This window comes from Phaseolus vulgaris, chromosome 9 (assembly GCF_051622355.1).
Source record: "Phaseolus vulgaris cultivar YP4 chromosome 9, ASM5162235v1, whole genome shotgun sequence".
NCBI lineage: Eukaryota > Viridiplantae > Streptophyta > Magnoliopsida > Fabales > Fabaceae > Phaseolus > Phaseolus vulgaris.
In genome coordinates this window covers 9397166-9414535 of record NC_143506.1, presented here as the reverse complement: position 1 = coordinate 9414535, position 17370 = coordinate 9397166, and the positions used below count along the sequence as shown (strand labels likewise).

Here is a 17370-nt window from a genome sequence, read left to right as displayed (position 1 = left end):
ACAACAGGTTTGACCACCCTAAGTGAGATGACTCATTTCAAACTTATCACGTGAATGCCCCTCTATTTTTTAATTTAAACTTAGAATAATTAAATTCAGATAGTTAAAAACAATTATAAAAGTAATTCTAATTATATTTTTTATGATGAATCATGTCCATAATGAAACAGATTATTTTAAATATTTTCTTAAATTTCATTTACGGGTTTGAATTAATGAACCATTTTGAATAAATATCCAGTTAGATTCTCCAAAAAAAAATAGTCCCACCCAAATCATATGCCATTAAAATTCATTAACTAACCATAATTTTAGTCGTTACCAGCACAAAATTTAGTTTTTAAAAACACGTGAGTCCAAAAACATGAGTTTCAATTTTATTTTTAATTTGTTGTAAGAGGTTTCCAGTATCTCCCTTACATCTTGCGTGAGCATTAGGACCTGACCTGACGATTGCGGATTAAAAAATTAAAATATAAAATCATATTTATTCAGTTAATATAATATAATTAGTAAAGAAGAGAAGAAAAAACAAAACACATTTGCTAATAAAATGACTTCCCTTCTTTTGCTACTGTTGTCTGTTCTCTTCTTTTAAGCCCTATAAAACATATAAAAAGCAGGGAAAGGGGAAAGAGGGCACAAAAGAACCTACACACAAAAAAGAGACAGTTTTTTATTTTCTTAAAATTTGTCTGAATATTTGTTTTTTTGTTTGTGAGGCTTGAAAGTGTCTTGGTCATTGGTTAGTGATTGGAAGTGAAAAAAATAGATAGAGACTATTTATTTTGGCGGAGGTTGGGAGAATTGTGAGCAGTGAGCACATGTTTGAAGCCCTAGAAAAAAAAAAGTTGTGTGTTGTGTGTAGTGGTGTATAGTATATAGTCTCCTCTGTCCCTACTCGGCTTCTGCGATAAGAGGAAGTCTACCACCACACAAATAAACTCACCAACACAGCTCTGCTCAAAACACAAAAACAAAACACAGTGAGAGTGAGTGAGAGAGTGTGTGTGTGAGAGAGAGAGAGAGAGTTCTGTAATGGATAAAAGCTGTCATCCTTCTGCAGACTCTACTAATACTAGTATAAACACAACTTCTGGTAGCAACAGCAACAGCAACAGCAGGGATCAATACCTGAGGCACCTCAACAAGCTTTCCCAAAAGATCTCCAAACCCATCATTAAAAAACCCACCTTTGATCATCCCCAGCCTCAGCCTCAGTCTCAGGCCCAACCTCAAAACCCAAACCAAAACCAAAACCAAAACCCGCAGGCGCAACCCCAGCAGAACTTGCAGCATCAGCCACCGGTATACAACATCAACAAGAACGAATTCAGGGATGTGGTTCAGAGACTGACGGGCTCACCTGCGCACGACCGCATCTCAACACCCCCTCCAATTCAACAGCCCAAGCCTCCAAGCTCGCGCCTCCAGCGGATTCGCCCTCCTCCCTTGCCGCAAATTACCAACCGCCCACCCCCGCTCCTCAATCCCACCACCCTCCCCCGCCCTCAACTCCCCAACGTTAGCTCTAACGCCGTCTCCTTCAACAACTTTCCCGTCTTCGCTAGACACCCCGCACCGTTATCCCCTCTCCCACCGTTCCCCACCGTCCACGCGGCCGCCGAGTCCCCCATCTCCGCCTACATGCGCGATCTGCAGAATCTCGTCGGTTCAAACCCCAAACACTTCTCTGGCTTCTCCCCCTTGCCGCCCCAGTTTCACCCTCAGCAAGAGCAGCAACAGCAACAACAGCAACAATCGCAGCACCAAGCAATGGTTCCTTTGCAAGCTTCCTTTCAGATGCCGTCTTCTCCCGTGCCGTTTGGGTGCTTGAATTCGCAGCTGGCGTCATACCCTCTGCTCTCGCCGGGGCTACTGTTTTCCCCAACTTCGGGACAGTTAGCGTTTCCGCCGCTTCCTCTTTCACCCACTGTGCCTGTTCCGAGCCCTCGATGGAAAGGGACTTGAGAGGGTGAGGTATGATTGTTCACAGCCATGTTGAGTTAGCTCAGCTTTTAGGATTTTTTTTGTGGGTGGTTGTTGTGTTAGCTGTACATGGTGCTGGTGCTAGATGGTGGGAATGGGGATTTATTCAATTTGTGGTTGTTGGACTTTAACTGGTCCGCTGCTGCATAGTTTATTCTGTAAATGGGATATCAAAGACATCAAAAAGGGACAATTTTGCATTGGTGTTTTGGGGGATGCAAAAGCAAATTAGATGTTATACAATTATAGTTGGATTATTGGGATTATTATCATGCTGTTTTTTTAATATAATTAAAATCTTTATTGCTTTCACTATTGTTTTTATCTTTGGTTAATTATTGTATATGTCCTTACCATGTAGATTTTGTCATTTATTTCTCTTCTGATTGTAGCAAAAATCTTTTTATCGCCATCTTCCCTATCTTTCCTGAGAATTTGTGGTTGACCACGTCCATTTTGAGGCCTTCCAAGGCCTTATCAGGGGAATTAAAAGAATTATTTGACAGCTTGAAGGAATTATAAGTGAGTGCTTTTGAGGCATTTCCTGAGGTTTAGGTGGACGAATTTGGTTCTGTAACACAGGGTTCATGTTTCTGCTAATGGCAACATTCCATTCAGTTAGACAAAGGTTGAAATCATTCTACTCAACCTTTTATAAAACGGGCTAGTAATTTTGCCTGCATTTACATCTGATTATTTTTCTTTTTTACTCTGCAACTTTATATTAGTTCATCTTCTTTAGAATGATCACATTCGATTTTTTAATGTAATAAAATCTAGTTTAAGCTTTTGAAATCTAGCTTAGGCTTTTGAATATGTTTTCAAATACATTTGCTTTTTTGCTTTTTAATGTCATAAAATCTAGCTTAGGCTTTTGAATATGTTTTCAAATGCATTCTGCTGTGTATTTTTATTATTGGCTAATGCTTCACAATTTTGTGCTCATACGATTAGGAGATTAATTCTTTCATCATTTATATTTTAGATTGAAGTTTGTCAATTTTGTGCTCTTGATTTGCATTTTGAGACCTCATACGAGATTGATTGCGATTCTTTCTCATCATTTATATTCTAGATTGAAGTTTCTCGATTGAAGATTGTCGTGGTTCTTTAAACTTTAAAAGAAGTAGTCTTTTTGGTTACATGTTGAAGCATTCTTAACTAGATTATGTAAAAGTATAAGGAATTTGATTATTCACACTACTGTAATTTCTATGGAATAAGTGGTTTTATATTTGGGTAGCAAGTAAAATGGTATTATCTTGTAACAAGTTGAAAGATCAGGAATTAACTATCTAGTTTATATCATGAATATTTCTTGTAGAGGAAGTCATGTTTCATATCCATCCTCCCCTTCTCAAATCTTTCGCACAGACGGGAAAATAGATAAAGAACTGAGAAACAAGTTATAGCTAAAGTCTTAGAAAGAAGGGGTTTTTAATTTAAACGAAAGAGAGAGTAAATTGATCTGTTTTCTTTTTCACTAGGCTTATATACATGGTCCCAGAATTTTGTTCTTCCAGCTGTGACAGAAGAAGCTAGAGTGCATTGCTTTCCTGAATCTGGCAAAATTCACTAATTATCTGGTAGTTTTCTGAAGTGATTGATGGCAAGTATTGATTCCCTTAGTTTTGAAAGTGTTTCTCTCAGTTGTGTTCAGATTCGCAATGTTGAACTATGACTTTTGGCACAAGGAATCTCTATTCGGTTAGTGTTAGAGTGTGATTCCTGCATTCATGGTTGGATTAATGACTGAATTTTGGTGACAGAGGTTGACAACTAGAGAAAATAATGGTATGCAATCAGTGTGGACTCAGTAAGTCAATTCTAATTTTCTTTTTCCAGTCCGGCAAGTACCTGAAGGTTGTTATTTGTTTTGCAATTTGTCAAGGGACACATCACATTTGTTTACACAGCTTTTTCTGTGTAGAGATTGATTCTTTTACTGATAAAAACACATGGTGGGTCTTCTGTGCTGGAGATGGACGAATCCTTTTTTGCAGGGGAATGAATATTTGCAAATCATAGTATTACAGCAATAAAGAGTGATAGTATCTTTTTCATTTAATAAATTGATTTATACTTTGGAACATAAAGTTCAAACCACAAACCGGTCTTGTTTCCTTCGTATTATAAAGGAGGACAATTCTTTGTGCTATTTCAGCCTTGTGTAGCATTTCAGCCTTGTGTAGCCATAAATAGCTAAGTTGTAAGCATTCATAGTTGTAAAACGCATCATGCAAGGGTCATGATATGCTTGAACTCAAAACATTTTTTTCAAAATAATACTAAAATGAAGTCAATTTTGTTGTCCCTCTTCATACAAAAATAATACTAGAATATTTACATTCTTTTGGGATAAATATAAGGATAAAGGAGAAGTTAAAAGAAAGAAAAAGCTAATAAAAATATAAAATTCTTTAAGTAAATGAATAGATTGCTCAAAAACTATCAGTCAATTTCCTTCCAAATCTTTAGAAGTAAAAAATTAGTGCTTTTGTATATTTTTAGTTTAAATCAAGTTATTTTTATTTCGCTAAAAGCTTTTAAAATCCAGTAGAACAAAACCATTAATAAAACTAAGAACACAAATCACAATAGCAAAAAAGAATAAATATAAAATTAATAAAAGCTGATATTCTAATTACTTCAAAGTATGTGTGCTGGGAATACAAGGGTTATGTTCATACTTTACTCAACCATTTTATACATCAGGTGAGTCTCTTTCAGATGAAATATTGTATTAAAGGAAAATTATTTGTATTATGAATTTAAAATATGGTTAGATAAGTGTATTTATAGAGTACCATACAGCTTATAATAAACTCGTGGTACTGTACAATTCAATCTGCTACAATTTACTCTTGCACCAATATACTTTATACATCTATAATCTCCTTAAGTATTATTGTGAGAGCGATAATTGGAGTGTGTTATTTTCATTGGTATTCTCACACCTTTGCTAACACCTACCTGTTGTGGGAAATAATGTAAAGTGAGTCATAACTCCAGTGATTTTATATTCTTACAAGTAGGAACCATCATTTTGTAAGTATGCATAAGTTGTCTCAAATTTCTAAGGAGAAATTTTGTAACATACTACTGTCAGGATTAGTTCGAGATGCAGATATCTGAAAAAGAGAAGATTATTATGAAAAACTTACTTATCACTAGAAAAACAATCTGGAATTACACATCGATTCGGTATGAAAAGTAAACGTTACATATGAATATTTACATACAGACTCTATTAAGTATGTAAATAAACATTACATACAAATTTTTTCGTATGCAACTTTTCATGAAGCATGGATAATAACATGATATAATTCATATGTAAGATATTTAAAATTTAATTCAAAGAACAAAAGTTATTATATATAGATATCATCAGTATGCAAGATATTTAAAAATTTAATTAAAAAAAATTGTTACATTATTTTAAGTTTAATTAAAAAATAATAAAAAGTGTTACATAAAGATTATATCTGTATGTAATGTATTAAAATTTTAATTAAAAAAAACTTTATTTCAAATTTAATTAAAAAATAATAAAAAGTGAAAATTAATAATATTTATAATATTAATAATAGTTATATTATGACTAATATAATAATATTAATAATAGTTATATTATGAATAATATTAATAATATAAATTATAGTAATAATATTTATATTATTAATAATATTAATAATAATAATAAGTATAATAAAAATTATAATATGACAAAAGATTTGTGTGTTGTAGTGGTTAAAGCTTTTTTGGTTACTCGAAGGACTTAAGAATAGATATAAGAGAACATTCTTTTAACAAATTAGTTGATAGAATAAATAAATATAAATGATGATTGATTTTAATGAATCAATACACACCTTTGAAATATTCATCTATTGTGTAAGTTCTATGACATGATCATATAGTTGAATCAACCAGTTTTCAATGTTTAAATTGATTCTCGGTCTTCTGGTCATTAATTCACTTTAACATAACATTTTGTCTTTGCTGATTAAAAAAAACACGTAACATCTTGTCTTGACCACCTTTCGAATGTTGATAAAGACATCCTTCATAATGTTGACCTAGATTACTTGTTAATTAATGATAAATTAATAATGACAAAACTTGGACCTAGTAATATAAATACTATAAACTGGTCCAATAAAACTAATAAAACCTAATATCCAAGAGTATGATATATTTAAAATTGAAACTAACTTAATCATCATAGAGCTTTTTGCAAGTTCTTTCACCCGTGAGATCATGAATTCGTTATCACAATTGAAATATGCCAAAATACTGAAAAGTCGAGTAACTGAAGAGTTTTGGTTAACGAATACAAGAAAAATGTTATATTAAAACAAGCCTTGTAAGAACAATAGTGATACAAGTCTTTAAAAAAATTAATTAAAGTTTTGCTAAATTGAAAACTTTAAAAGATGATACCGGCAAAAAAAATTAGCATCATATGTGTAATAAGTATCAAATTTTGCTTTTGGAATAAATATTTTTGAAAATGATATGTGACCATGTCTTTTTATTTTTTATGTAAAATAATGGAAATATTTATCTCTTGCTACCTAGTTTAAGCTAAAATATATTTGTTCTCTTAATCACCATCTCATTTGTTTTCACCTTGTGATATATGATACTAAAGTAATGTTTTTACTATGTAATGATTTTCATTTATGCATTCTAAATATGAAATATAAGGGTTGGATTGTGCTCAATTTGGTTGTCTTGTTGTGTTTGTTATTTTTTTTGTGGTATTCTCGAATGTAGTTGTATTATATTTTTATTATTAGTAATATGTTGTTGTAGAGAATAGATAACTTTTATTATCATATCAGGATGGTTATTAATAATAATAATAATATTATTATGATTATAATTATTATTATTATGATAATTTTATTATTATTATTATTATATTTTGATTATTAATATTATTATTGTTAATACTATTAATAAATAATAATAATAATATACTGTGTAGGTCGAATGACCGAAAGGTTGAAAGGTTAAAAAGCCGACAATAAGACTAAAAATTAAACAGAAATGAATAAATAATTAAATAGTAAAATATTGTAGCAAAGCGATTAAATAGGTCTAAATCCGAGTAGTATGTTTAATGAATATTAGGTAGAAAGAGTAAAAACATAATTGGGTTTAAGATCCAATAAGAAAGTATTATAAATAGGTGATCAACTCAAGAGTTAAGTATAGTAAATTTTATCTGATAATTAATTAAAATCAATTATGACTTTATCATCGGAGCCCCTTATAGGTACACATACCTACCCGAGAGCATATATCGAGACCATAGACCGAGAGTTCCAGTTGATCCAGCCCATTGAGTGAGAATTCATGACTTATATCCAAGCTCAAGTCCAAATTAATGAATAATAAAGTCAAAAGTTTAAACTCGAGATAAAAAACTGAGAAATCGACAAATTCAAAAGAAAAAAATAAGATTGATAAGATCAATTAATAATATTATCAATAACAATAATAAAAATAATTTGTATCTTAATTTTAGAAAGAAGGTTTGATTTGAATTTTTATTTATAAATGTGGATAAAGAAATCATATTTTAATAATCGTTACCTATATTAAAAATAACTTTAATTAAATATAATTTAAAATACTCATAATTAAATGTCTTGTTTTTTATTATTTTAAACTATAAATTTTAATGTTTTTTATTTTTTTTAAAGTCTATGTCACAAAATTAGCTTAAACACAACAATCAGGAGTGTGCTATAGAGTGATTCAAAAGTTCCAATTACAATAGTTATAAACCACAATTTTAGATCATATTTTATAAACCACAATTTTATTATTTAATTCATAATTTTAGAAATAACATTTTTAAAAAACTATATTAAATAGTTTATACTATTTTATTTTACATTATCTTTATATATGAAAACGTTGTGTTATATATATATATATATATACTCATTATTTTATGTTTAGTATTTCATCATTTAAAGTTATTTGGATAAAAATACATAAAAAATATTAATTGTTTAAATACATGTACAACCGTGTTATCTTATATTTAATATTTAACTATTTAAAAAATTACATATGAATAACCACACAAGTAATCTTGTATTTGATTATTTAGAAGTAATTAAGATATAATAAAATCCCTGTAATAATCTACATGCTAAAGATATAATGTATATCTTATTTTTATGACATGTAAACTATAAAGAAATTAATTAAAAATAAGAAATATTTGATAAAAGAAAGAAATTTATACAAAAAAAAAATTACACAATTCTGATTTTCCATTAAGAATGGAGATAGGTAAGAGTAAAGTTAATTCTCATTCAATCCAAATAAAAAAAATTATAACAAAACTATTTTACAAATAACTAGGTATAACATTGATTTTTCATTGTAAATAAAAATAAGTATGTCTTATTGTCAAATTCAAATAAATATTTTTAAATTAAGTAATTAATAAATGGTTTAACATTTAATGATTTAAAGGGTAAATCAAATATTTAAAAATTTACATCACACATTTAATTAAAAATGAACTGAAAAGATGTCATCAATGTTAATATATTTTTTACACATATTTGATTTCAAAACATTTCTTTTAAATGTTTTATAATTAACAATACATCAATAACTGCTTCAAAATTTTCAAACCATTTTGAATAATTCATATTTGTAGCTTTTATAACTTCCAAGAAATCAATAGAGTTCCATTATACACTCTCCTTTTTTCAACCATAAAACAATGAAAATACAAATTAATAATAATAGTATAAATGATAGGAACGAAACTGTTGAAAAACCAACTTTATAAATGATAACTTTGTTAAAATATTATTATTGTATGATTTATATAATGGAATGTTAAGTATCTTTAAATGTAACAGTATAAGTGTTATGAAAACAACAATGAAAAATATTTTAAAAATATAGGAATGCAATTTCAGTCATGTTTCTTGTTCACATGAAATATGGCATAGCCTGGAGCAAAGTAATATACTATCTTACCCTTTCGTTATCTTTTTTTCTTACCTTTTCTAACGTTTTCCGTTTTACTTTTCTAATTAACAAAATATTTCTTTCAAACAATTTTCTCTATTGATTTGTTAATTTTTAACTCTAAAATCAGAATGCAGATCGGAGGTATTGTGTTTTAATTAGAAGAATAAAAATATAACAGGTGTTTGAATTGGAGAGGAAAATTATAAAAAGAGAAAAGTGGAGAGGGAAATTGTGAAAAGGAAAAAGAGGAAGAAGTGAATTCCTAAGGATTTTAGCCAATATTTGTTGTAATTTAGTTCTTTCTTTGGATTGAAGAATAGATTTAGAAGAGAGAAAAAAGTTGGATTCTAAAGAGAAGGGACGGAAAAGAAAGATGATTTGAATTTAAAAAAATAAAAAAATAATAAAAATTTGTGAATAATATAATTAGTTTTGATAATAAAATATTTTTTAAATAAAAAAATAAGATTACAAATATATTTTTGTCATTGAAATTAATTAAAAATTAAATTAAATTATTTATTTGTGCAGGAAAATGTACGAATTAAAATATTATTTCAAAAACCGTTGAAAACATATAAATTATCAGACAATATGGTAGATACAAAATTGTTACTTTTTTATAAAATTAAATAAAATTTGATTATAAATAATTATAAAATATTTAAATATATTCATCTAAAAATATGTATGAAAAAAGAAAAAAAAATGAGGTTATTTGAATATATATATATATGAAAAATTTATAGTTAATTTTGTTAGACATCTCAAGGATCTCAACTTCAGTGTTTGATGAAATCTTGTTTAAAGACTTGTTGCCTTATGTGTCTACCTTTATGAATGATGATTGATCCAAGAATAGAATGTTTTTCAACTTGTTAGATTGTTTTTCAACTGATTAATTTTGTTTATTGAAAAGTTATAATTTTTTAATCTGTTATCTTGTAAATCAATTTATTGAAAATACTGAAATGTTTTTAGAGTTTTTTGCAATATGTTTTATATACTGAAAACCACATTTTAATATGTAAAATAAGAAAATTTTCAATTTGAGTATATTCTCATTGAGAAAAATCACTTTACATGCATTATAGTTTTTAAGTGAAATCAACAAATTGTTTCGATTTTTTAAGAGGTTGATTTTACTTAACTGCACCATTTTGTTTAAAAATCGTTTATGTTATTTCTCTATAAAAGGGACTGCATTACTTCAGAAAAAAAGTAAGTTACTCATACAACTTACACTTTTACATATGTGAGAACCTTAGTGAGAAAGTTTTTGGAAGAATTAGTCTTTGAAAGATCTTTAAGTATTCTTGGAGTCAAATCCTCATCATCTAGATAGAGGTCAAAGATTTCTGCTGTGATTTGGGAGGTCTGTTGTATTTCTTGGTTCATAGTCAAGGTGTTTTTGTTCTCTTACCTATTGTTTTATAATTCTATATTTGTTTGGGACCAAGATAAAGATTCTTTTAGTGTTCTTGGAGTCAAATCTATTCAGAAATTTATTTCTTAAAACAAATTTAAATCTTTTCGAACTGTGTTTATGATTTACAAGATTTTGTTTTAACATTTGTGTGTTAAAGAATTTAATCATTTTTTAATAAAACAAATTAATTTTCTTAATTAGTGTACTTCTCTATAAGATCAATCTGTTGTCAACAATCTATTGAAATAATTCTGTCATAATTATTATAAACCATTTATTGCAAAAATCTTACTGAGTACAATTCATTCCCTCTTGAACTTAGCTTCCCCTTAATTCAACAAATTTGACTGATGTGACTGAAAAATAAATTAAATTTAATTGTATAATTTATTTATTTACAAATATTCTTATCTTGAAATTGTTAAGATTAATATATTATTAAGTTTTGTTTGATAAATAAATGTGTGTATTTTTGTAAAAAATATTCACTACAATTAAAAAAATGTAATTATCATGTCTAAATAAAGAAAATGCATATTTGAATTTTTTGTCACACAATGTCTCACTTCCATAACTGATTATGCAAGGAACCATAATCGGTTATGAGACTTATTCTACACATACATATTTATGCACAACGTGATTAACCTTCTATGTAAAGGCAAAGTGTAAGCTCCCTAACTTCACATTCCAATTGCTCTCATTTCTTCTCATGTGCACCTTCTTTCCATCCTCACCTTTCTTAGTATGTAATTCTTCATTAATTAGTTGTTCTAAACATGAATATTATACAACACATCCAAACACAACACACGTCCCTATCCATCTTTAATTTGATTCACGAGTGGTGATAACACTTTTATTTGTAAACTAGTACCACTAAAAAAAGTTCACGTGAATAGATGACAGTGTGGCAGGAAAATGTAGACTTCATTTGGTGTAGAAGAAAATAATTTGTATTTCTTATGAATAAAATAAAATAACAATTCAAGTTTCGGCCTCTTCCTTCTCACCTCATATTGGCTTATTCAGACTTGAGCTTCCTTTAATTTATCTTTAAACAACTCTTATGATTTCTTGGAAATCTCCTTTACGCTTTCTAAAGTAGCCTATATAAGCTAGATCTCCTTTTCCAAAGATTTGATTTGAGTGCGCTCTGTACAACCTCTAACATTTGAGTTTTGGAAGCAAAATTCAATTCAACCTTATTTTTTAACAACTTTTTGTTTTTTTCCTCGAGCGCTCGCAGCCGAGCTTCCCCCTCTAGGCTTTTTCCAATCATCTCTTTGTAATGATGCACCACAGTCATACACCTCACCAACATCACCTCAACTCCATCCAAGTTATTCATAGGGCAACAAAATTAATCAACCTAACATCATAGGGATTAAGAACCCTTCGCTGAATCACACTTCATTTGCTTACATTCCCACATGCCACAATGATTTGGAGCTAGAAGCAGTTGTCGAGATGTGTTTAAGCCAAGACACTTGACCCCTCTTTCCGTAGAAAATTACCCTAATACATTGAAGAATGTGACTAAGAGGAAATAGGTATATTTATCGATGTGATTAAGGAGTACTTTGTTGAGTGGCCACTCGAGCCTGATTAATATTCCCAGCAATATTTGTTACTCGCACCAACACGTCCTTGGGCGTTACTTCCGTTTTCTTAGAAGTCGAAAAATCAACTTTAGCAACATCAACCCTTAGACTCTTGCTTGGGTTTTGCAAACCATCTTTTGTGAAGTCGTCCACCTTAGAATCCTTTGAAGCTCCCGCTCCATAGCCAACATTTTCTTCAAATGAAATTCTTTCCCCATAATCTCTGCAAAAAGAAACAAGAATAATCAATAAAATATTAAAATAACACTTTACAAAAACATTACATATGAAAATGGTCATTGGATCCTCTGCCCGAGGAACAGTAAGGAGACCTTTGCCATTTACAAGCCTTGTCAATGTCATAGATGGTAAACAAAGACCCAATTTGAGCCCTGTTGAGAGATATCCGAAAAACTTCTTCACCATGCTTTAGCCGGTTGAAACACATGAAAGTGTTTGTGGCTGGTTTGATGTGGAGATGATGGCACAAAACTTGAAAGGCCTTTAGAAAAGCCCTAATGTCAAATGAAGTTGGCTAGGAGCCACATTCATCGTTGTGAGCATACAACACTCAAGAGCAGATAAGGGGAAAGAAATATCAAGTTATTTGAATAAGTATTCATATACAAAAGTGAAATCATCTCATTAAGGAGAGGTTTCATGAAGACTCGGTCAAATGAAGAACAATGTTTGGCCGAAACGAAGTCGAACAAAGAATATGAACAAATATCGAAGGAGGAGATAAACTCTCCAACCTTCACTTTAGAAGTAAAAATTGAAACATAGTTGTTTACTTCGTCGAGTACCCAAGAGTACTCAGGATTAGAGATTGTGGAAAACTTGCCTTTGCTATTCCTTTTTACTATAATGGTTTCATGGATTTTAATAGTGTTTAAGGTATAAGCTTTATGCTTGGGTAACCCAAGTGGAGTAACAACAAAGGCTACGACAACACTAGCAGGCGGCGCAATTTCAACCAAAGTCACTAGAGAAGACTCAACTTCCAAGGAATCACCTTGAACAGAGAACGAGTCGACGAAGAGCCTCAACCTATAGGATCAACATCCCTATTCACTAGAGGGCTATCTCTACTAAAAGAAAAAAAAAATCAAAAGATGAAGAGGAGGAAGACATTGAGACGTACCTTGAGAAAAAAGAACTACACGAAGACAAAGTGGAACATAATACACAAACGAAAGGACAACACCACAAGCGTCATAAATTTCAGAGAAGCAAAGTGAAAGGTCAAATAAAAAGGGAAAAAAATATTTACATAAATAAACAAATTGTTTCCAAAAAACCACTATAAGTGCGAAAAGAAGTTCAAAAAAGTTTTTCGAAGTTCAATGTACACATTTTAGACAACGTGTCCTTTCATCCAAAAAAATAAACGAATTATTCAATTACACAATGTACTATTTGATCACAACTTTAAATGAAACGTCAACCGTTACATTGACACAACTCCTCGAAAATGTATATCTAATCATTAAGTTTAAAATCTTTTGATTAATACATGTAAGATTTGTTTTATTATAACTATTATTTATCATAAATTAACAACAATTATGGTATTTATCACACTTTGCTCCTATCATTGATTGAGTTATAAATGGTTGGTCTATAAGACTATTTATATAATAACTAAAAGCTCAAGCTCGACCTCTTTAAAGTCAGATTTTCAAACTTGGAGAAGTAGTGTACTAGTCCTATAAACATAAACATGGAGCAGTTATCCGTGTATCTCTCTAGAAAATAATCATCCTCTATAAGTGTAAAGATTAACATCATTTCTTATTTAGAAAATAATCATCCTCTATAACTGTAAAGATCGAGATCACTCCTTATTTAGAAAATAATCATCATGTAAAAATCAACATCACTTCTTATAACTGAATCGTAAAGATCAACATCACTCCTTATGACTAAAACTGGTAGACGTTATAGACCCTTACGTCTATAAATATAATCTCTTGGAGCCTTTCTCATTTACTTAATACTTGTTTATTTACTACTCTCATTTACTTAATACTAAGCTTATTTACTACTCTTATTTATTTAATACTTTACATTTATTTACAACTCGTATATACTCATACCCGTCTTTTGTAATATTTCATAAACTTTTAAAAAGATATATTTAAATAGTATAGAATACATTGCTAGAATTGTTAAAAATAAATAAATCAACAATCAGGATTTCAACGCCGAAGGTGTTACGCCTAGAAAATAGGAGCAGAAGTTCTTCACGCTTTATCAGAATGAAATGTACAACCCTCAGAATATTTAAAACGTACAATACCAAAACCAAAACCAAAACCAATTCCAATTTAGAGGTTTCAAAGTGAACACAGATCTTGCTAATCCTCACAATAAAAAAGATGGTGACATCAAGTTGACTAGATAGAAGAGAATCTTAAAATTCCAATTCCATAAAATAAAAACTTAAAAGTGTCCTTAATAAAATAGGCAATTTGGAAAAACACTTGAAAATGGAAGGACAAACTAAAACGGCCCAGTACATCCACAATTCATAACAGACATGAATGCCTAAAATCCCAGCACCAAAGATATTAGCGACAAACACCTCCCTTCAAAAAGATATAGAGGAGAAGTTCAATTCTAATTAGCAGTAAAACATCTTTACTGATCATCCTGTTTCGGTGCTGCTTCTTTAATTTCATCTGCACCATCGTCCTGAAGCCACAGTAAACCAATATCATCAATAAGTTAATGATAAGAAAACGAAAAGATCGTGTTGGACAAGCTGTGGCAAACTAAAATCAATACCTGCATGTCAGAGGTCCAAAGGGTGAGGTTATCACGAAGCAGTTGCATGATCAAAGTGCTATCCTTGTATGACTCCTCTCCCAGTGTATCCAATTCAGCAATCGCTTCATCAAAAGCCTAGTGCGTATGAAAAGGAAAAAGATTCTTGATGAGTACGAAATAAGCCATCAAAACAGAGCATTCGATACTAAAAATTATGCTCTTGCAACTTGTATCAGAAAACTTTCAAGTCAGAGACTAAAAATAATATAGTCCACGGTAATACTCAGGTGAGGTGCCCCTTCTATACAATACCCAGATTAAGTCGTCAAATGTTGATAGATTGTTGTATGCTAGCTACAATTATCAGACTTCCAAAATTCATTGTGAAATCCAATAAACATTTGACAACTCATTCTAGCTACAGGTATCAACAACTGTAACGTTCCATATTTAGACGCTAGAATCCAACAAGTAACATCATTGTTGCATCAACATTAACGAGATGCAATTTGGAGTTGACATAAAGTTATTAATGGACAATAATAACTGCAGAGGGCCCAATTCCATCCTTTTCCCCGGAAAACATAAAAAAGTCTGCTCAAAATATAGTAACCACAGATATACATATGAAAACAAAGGCCATAATATTCACTCTCTCTAAATCTAACCTGTTTTGCAAGGTTGCAGGCACGATCGGGAGAGTTAAGGATTTCATAGTAAAATACAGAGAAGTTAAGAGCAAGGCCAAGCCTAATTGGATGAGTTGGAGGCAGTTCGGCATTGGCAATGTCCTGCAAAACAACGAAACACTTTAATACTTCCAAACAATAAATGAAAAGATAGAATAAAAAACACTACAACGAAAATCGTTCAATTCCAATTTTACAGAATATAAACGCACGGATATTTCGTGTGCAGTTGGACAATTAGCAGTTCAAATTCACATTAGCTAACCGCTCCACAATCATACAGATTTCACAGACAGGATAAAAAAATAGTAAAATTACAACTCACTATCGCAATTCTGGATAATAAGTCGAACAGATCTGAATCACGAAATCGTAAAAATAAGAAATGGAAAGTAGGGAAAAAAAAGGCGAACCTGAGCGGATTTGTATGCAGCGAGAGTGCTCTCGGCAGCCTCCTTGCGCTCTGCGCCGGTCTTGAACTCGGCAAGGTACCTGTGGTAATCGCCCTTCATCTTGAGGTAGAAGACCTTGGAATCGCCGGAGGAAGCCGAGGGAATGAGGCGAGAGTCAAGGAGCTTAAGAATACCGTCGCAGATGTTGGAGAGCTCGGACTCTATCTTGGATCGGTAGTCGCGGATGACGGCGACGTGATCCTCGTTGCCGCGGCTCTCCTCCTTCTGCTCGATCGAGGAGATTATACGCCACGAGGCGCGACGCGCTCCGATCACGTTCTTGTAGGCTACGGAGAGGAGGTTCCTCTCCTCGACGGTGAGTTCCTCGTTATCAGCGGCAGCGGACACTTTCTCCATGAACTCCACCATCTCTTCGTAGCGCTCGGCCTGCTCGGCGAGCTTCGCCATGTACACGTTCTCTTCGCGAGGCGTGGGAGCGGCCGCCATTGTTGAATCCTGGAGAGAGAGCGAGATCTGGTTAGGGATTAGAGAGCGAGAGAGAGACTGAGAGAGACAGAGAGAGGGAGGAAGCGATGAGGGAGACGGAGATCGACGAAAGGGAAAGGGTGGTTTTGAGGGTATGGCGTCCGATAATTGCGTTTTGAGAAGCGTGGGTGGGTTGTTTTGGCGATCGAATATGAACCGTTGGATGAGGAACTTTTATTTGGAAATAATTTTAATATCTGAAAATTGGAAGTTGTTGTTATTTTAATTTAAAATTTAAATTTCAAACTAAGAAAAAGAGACAGCTGTCATTGACACGGGGTTTTGATACTCTGTGCTGTTGTTGTGTGGCGGAAAGGTTGGTGAGTCCCTCTCTCTCACACTCTGGCATTTACGAATCTCTCTTCTTTTAATTTAATTTATGACCGGGAATAATATTCCTTTTCGTTGGTTTCAAAAGTTTCAACTTTGAATGAATTGAACCAAAAAAGGTTTCCCATTCAAAAATTCAATTATGGCTAATAGGGAAAGGAAAAGGAATGGGCTGGGTTAGTTGGTAATGGGCCCATTTCAATATTGGATTCGACTAGGCCCTTAAAAGTGCTTTTCACTGTAACTTTTCTTCTTCTTTTTATTTCCTCGGTCCTCCTTAATTAAGAATCAACAAAGTAGTAGTAGGTCACAATAGCCACTACGCTCTACTCTGCCCAACCTCCAACACATTTTCCATATCAAACATTATGTCACCCTACTTTGAAGTTAATATAATAACTTTACTTTAAACACTACACTAACCTCTTTCAAATCAATCATAAAAATAATTAAATAAATTATATTATAGGATTTTCTTACTTTATTAGGGATTTTGAACTGTTGGACCCAATGAGAAGTTAATCCATAAGTACCGTCAGAAAAGTCAACTGCTAAAACTATTTATTTATACTTTTCCACCCAACAGATGTTGACCAATAAAC

The 17370-nt window shown here is 31.5% G+C and overlaps 2 protein-coding genes across 2 annotated transcripts; one reads left to right on the top strand and one right to left on the bottom strand.

Annotated features, from left to right (window-relative positions):
- The first annotated feature begins 592 nt into the window (after positions 1 to 592).
- On the top strand, positions 593 to 2301 carry LOC137820471 (VQ motif-containing protein). The gene has a single exon (XM_068624583.2). The coding sequence runs from the start codon at positions 1039 to 1041 to the stop codon at positions 1969 to 1971; it is 933 nt and encodes a 310-aa protein (XP_068480684.1). The 5' UTR covers positions 593 to 1038; the 3' UTR covers positions 1972 to 2301.
- A 12149-nt stretch (positions 2302 to 14450) lies between these two features.
- On the bottom strand, positions 14451 to 16898 carry LOC137820469 (14-3-3-like protein). Its single transcript, XM_068624581.1, has 4 exons — positions 15914 to 16898; positions 15480 to 15602; positions 14830 to 14946; positions 14451 to 14736 (listed from the first exon to the last, which is right to left on the bottom strand). The coding sequence occupies exons 1-4, from the start codon at positions 16397 to 16399 to the stop codon at positions 14683 to 14685; spliced, it is 780 nt and encodes a 259-aa protein (XP_068480682.1). The 5' UTR covers positions 16400 to 16898; the 3' UTR covers positions 14451 to 14682.
- Positions 16899 to 17370: the final 472 nt, after the last annotated feature.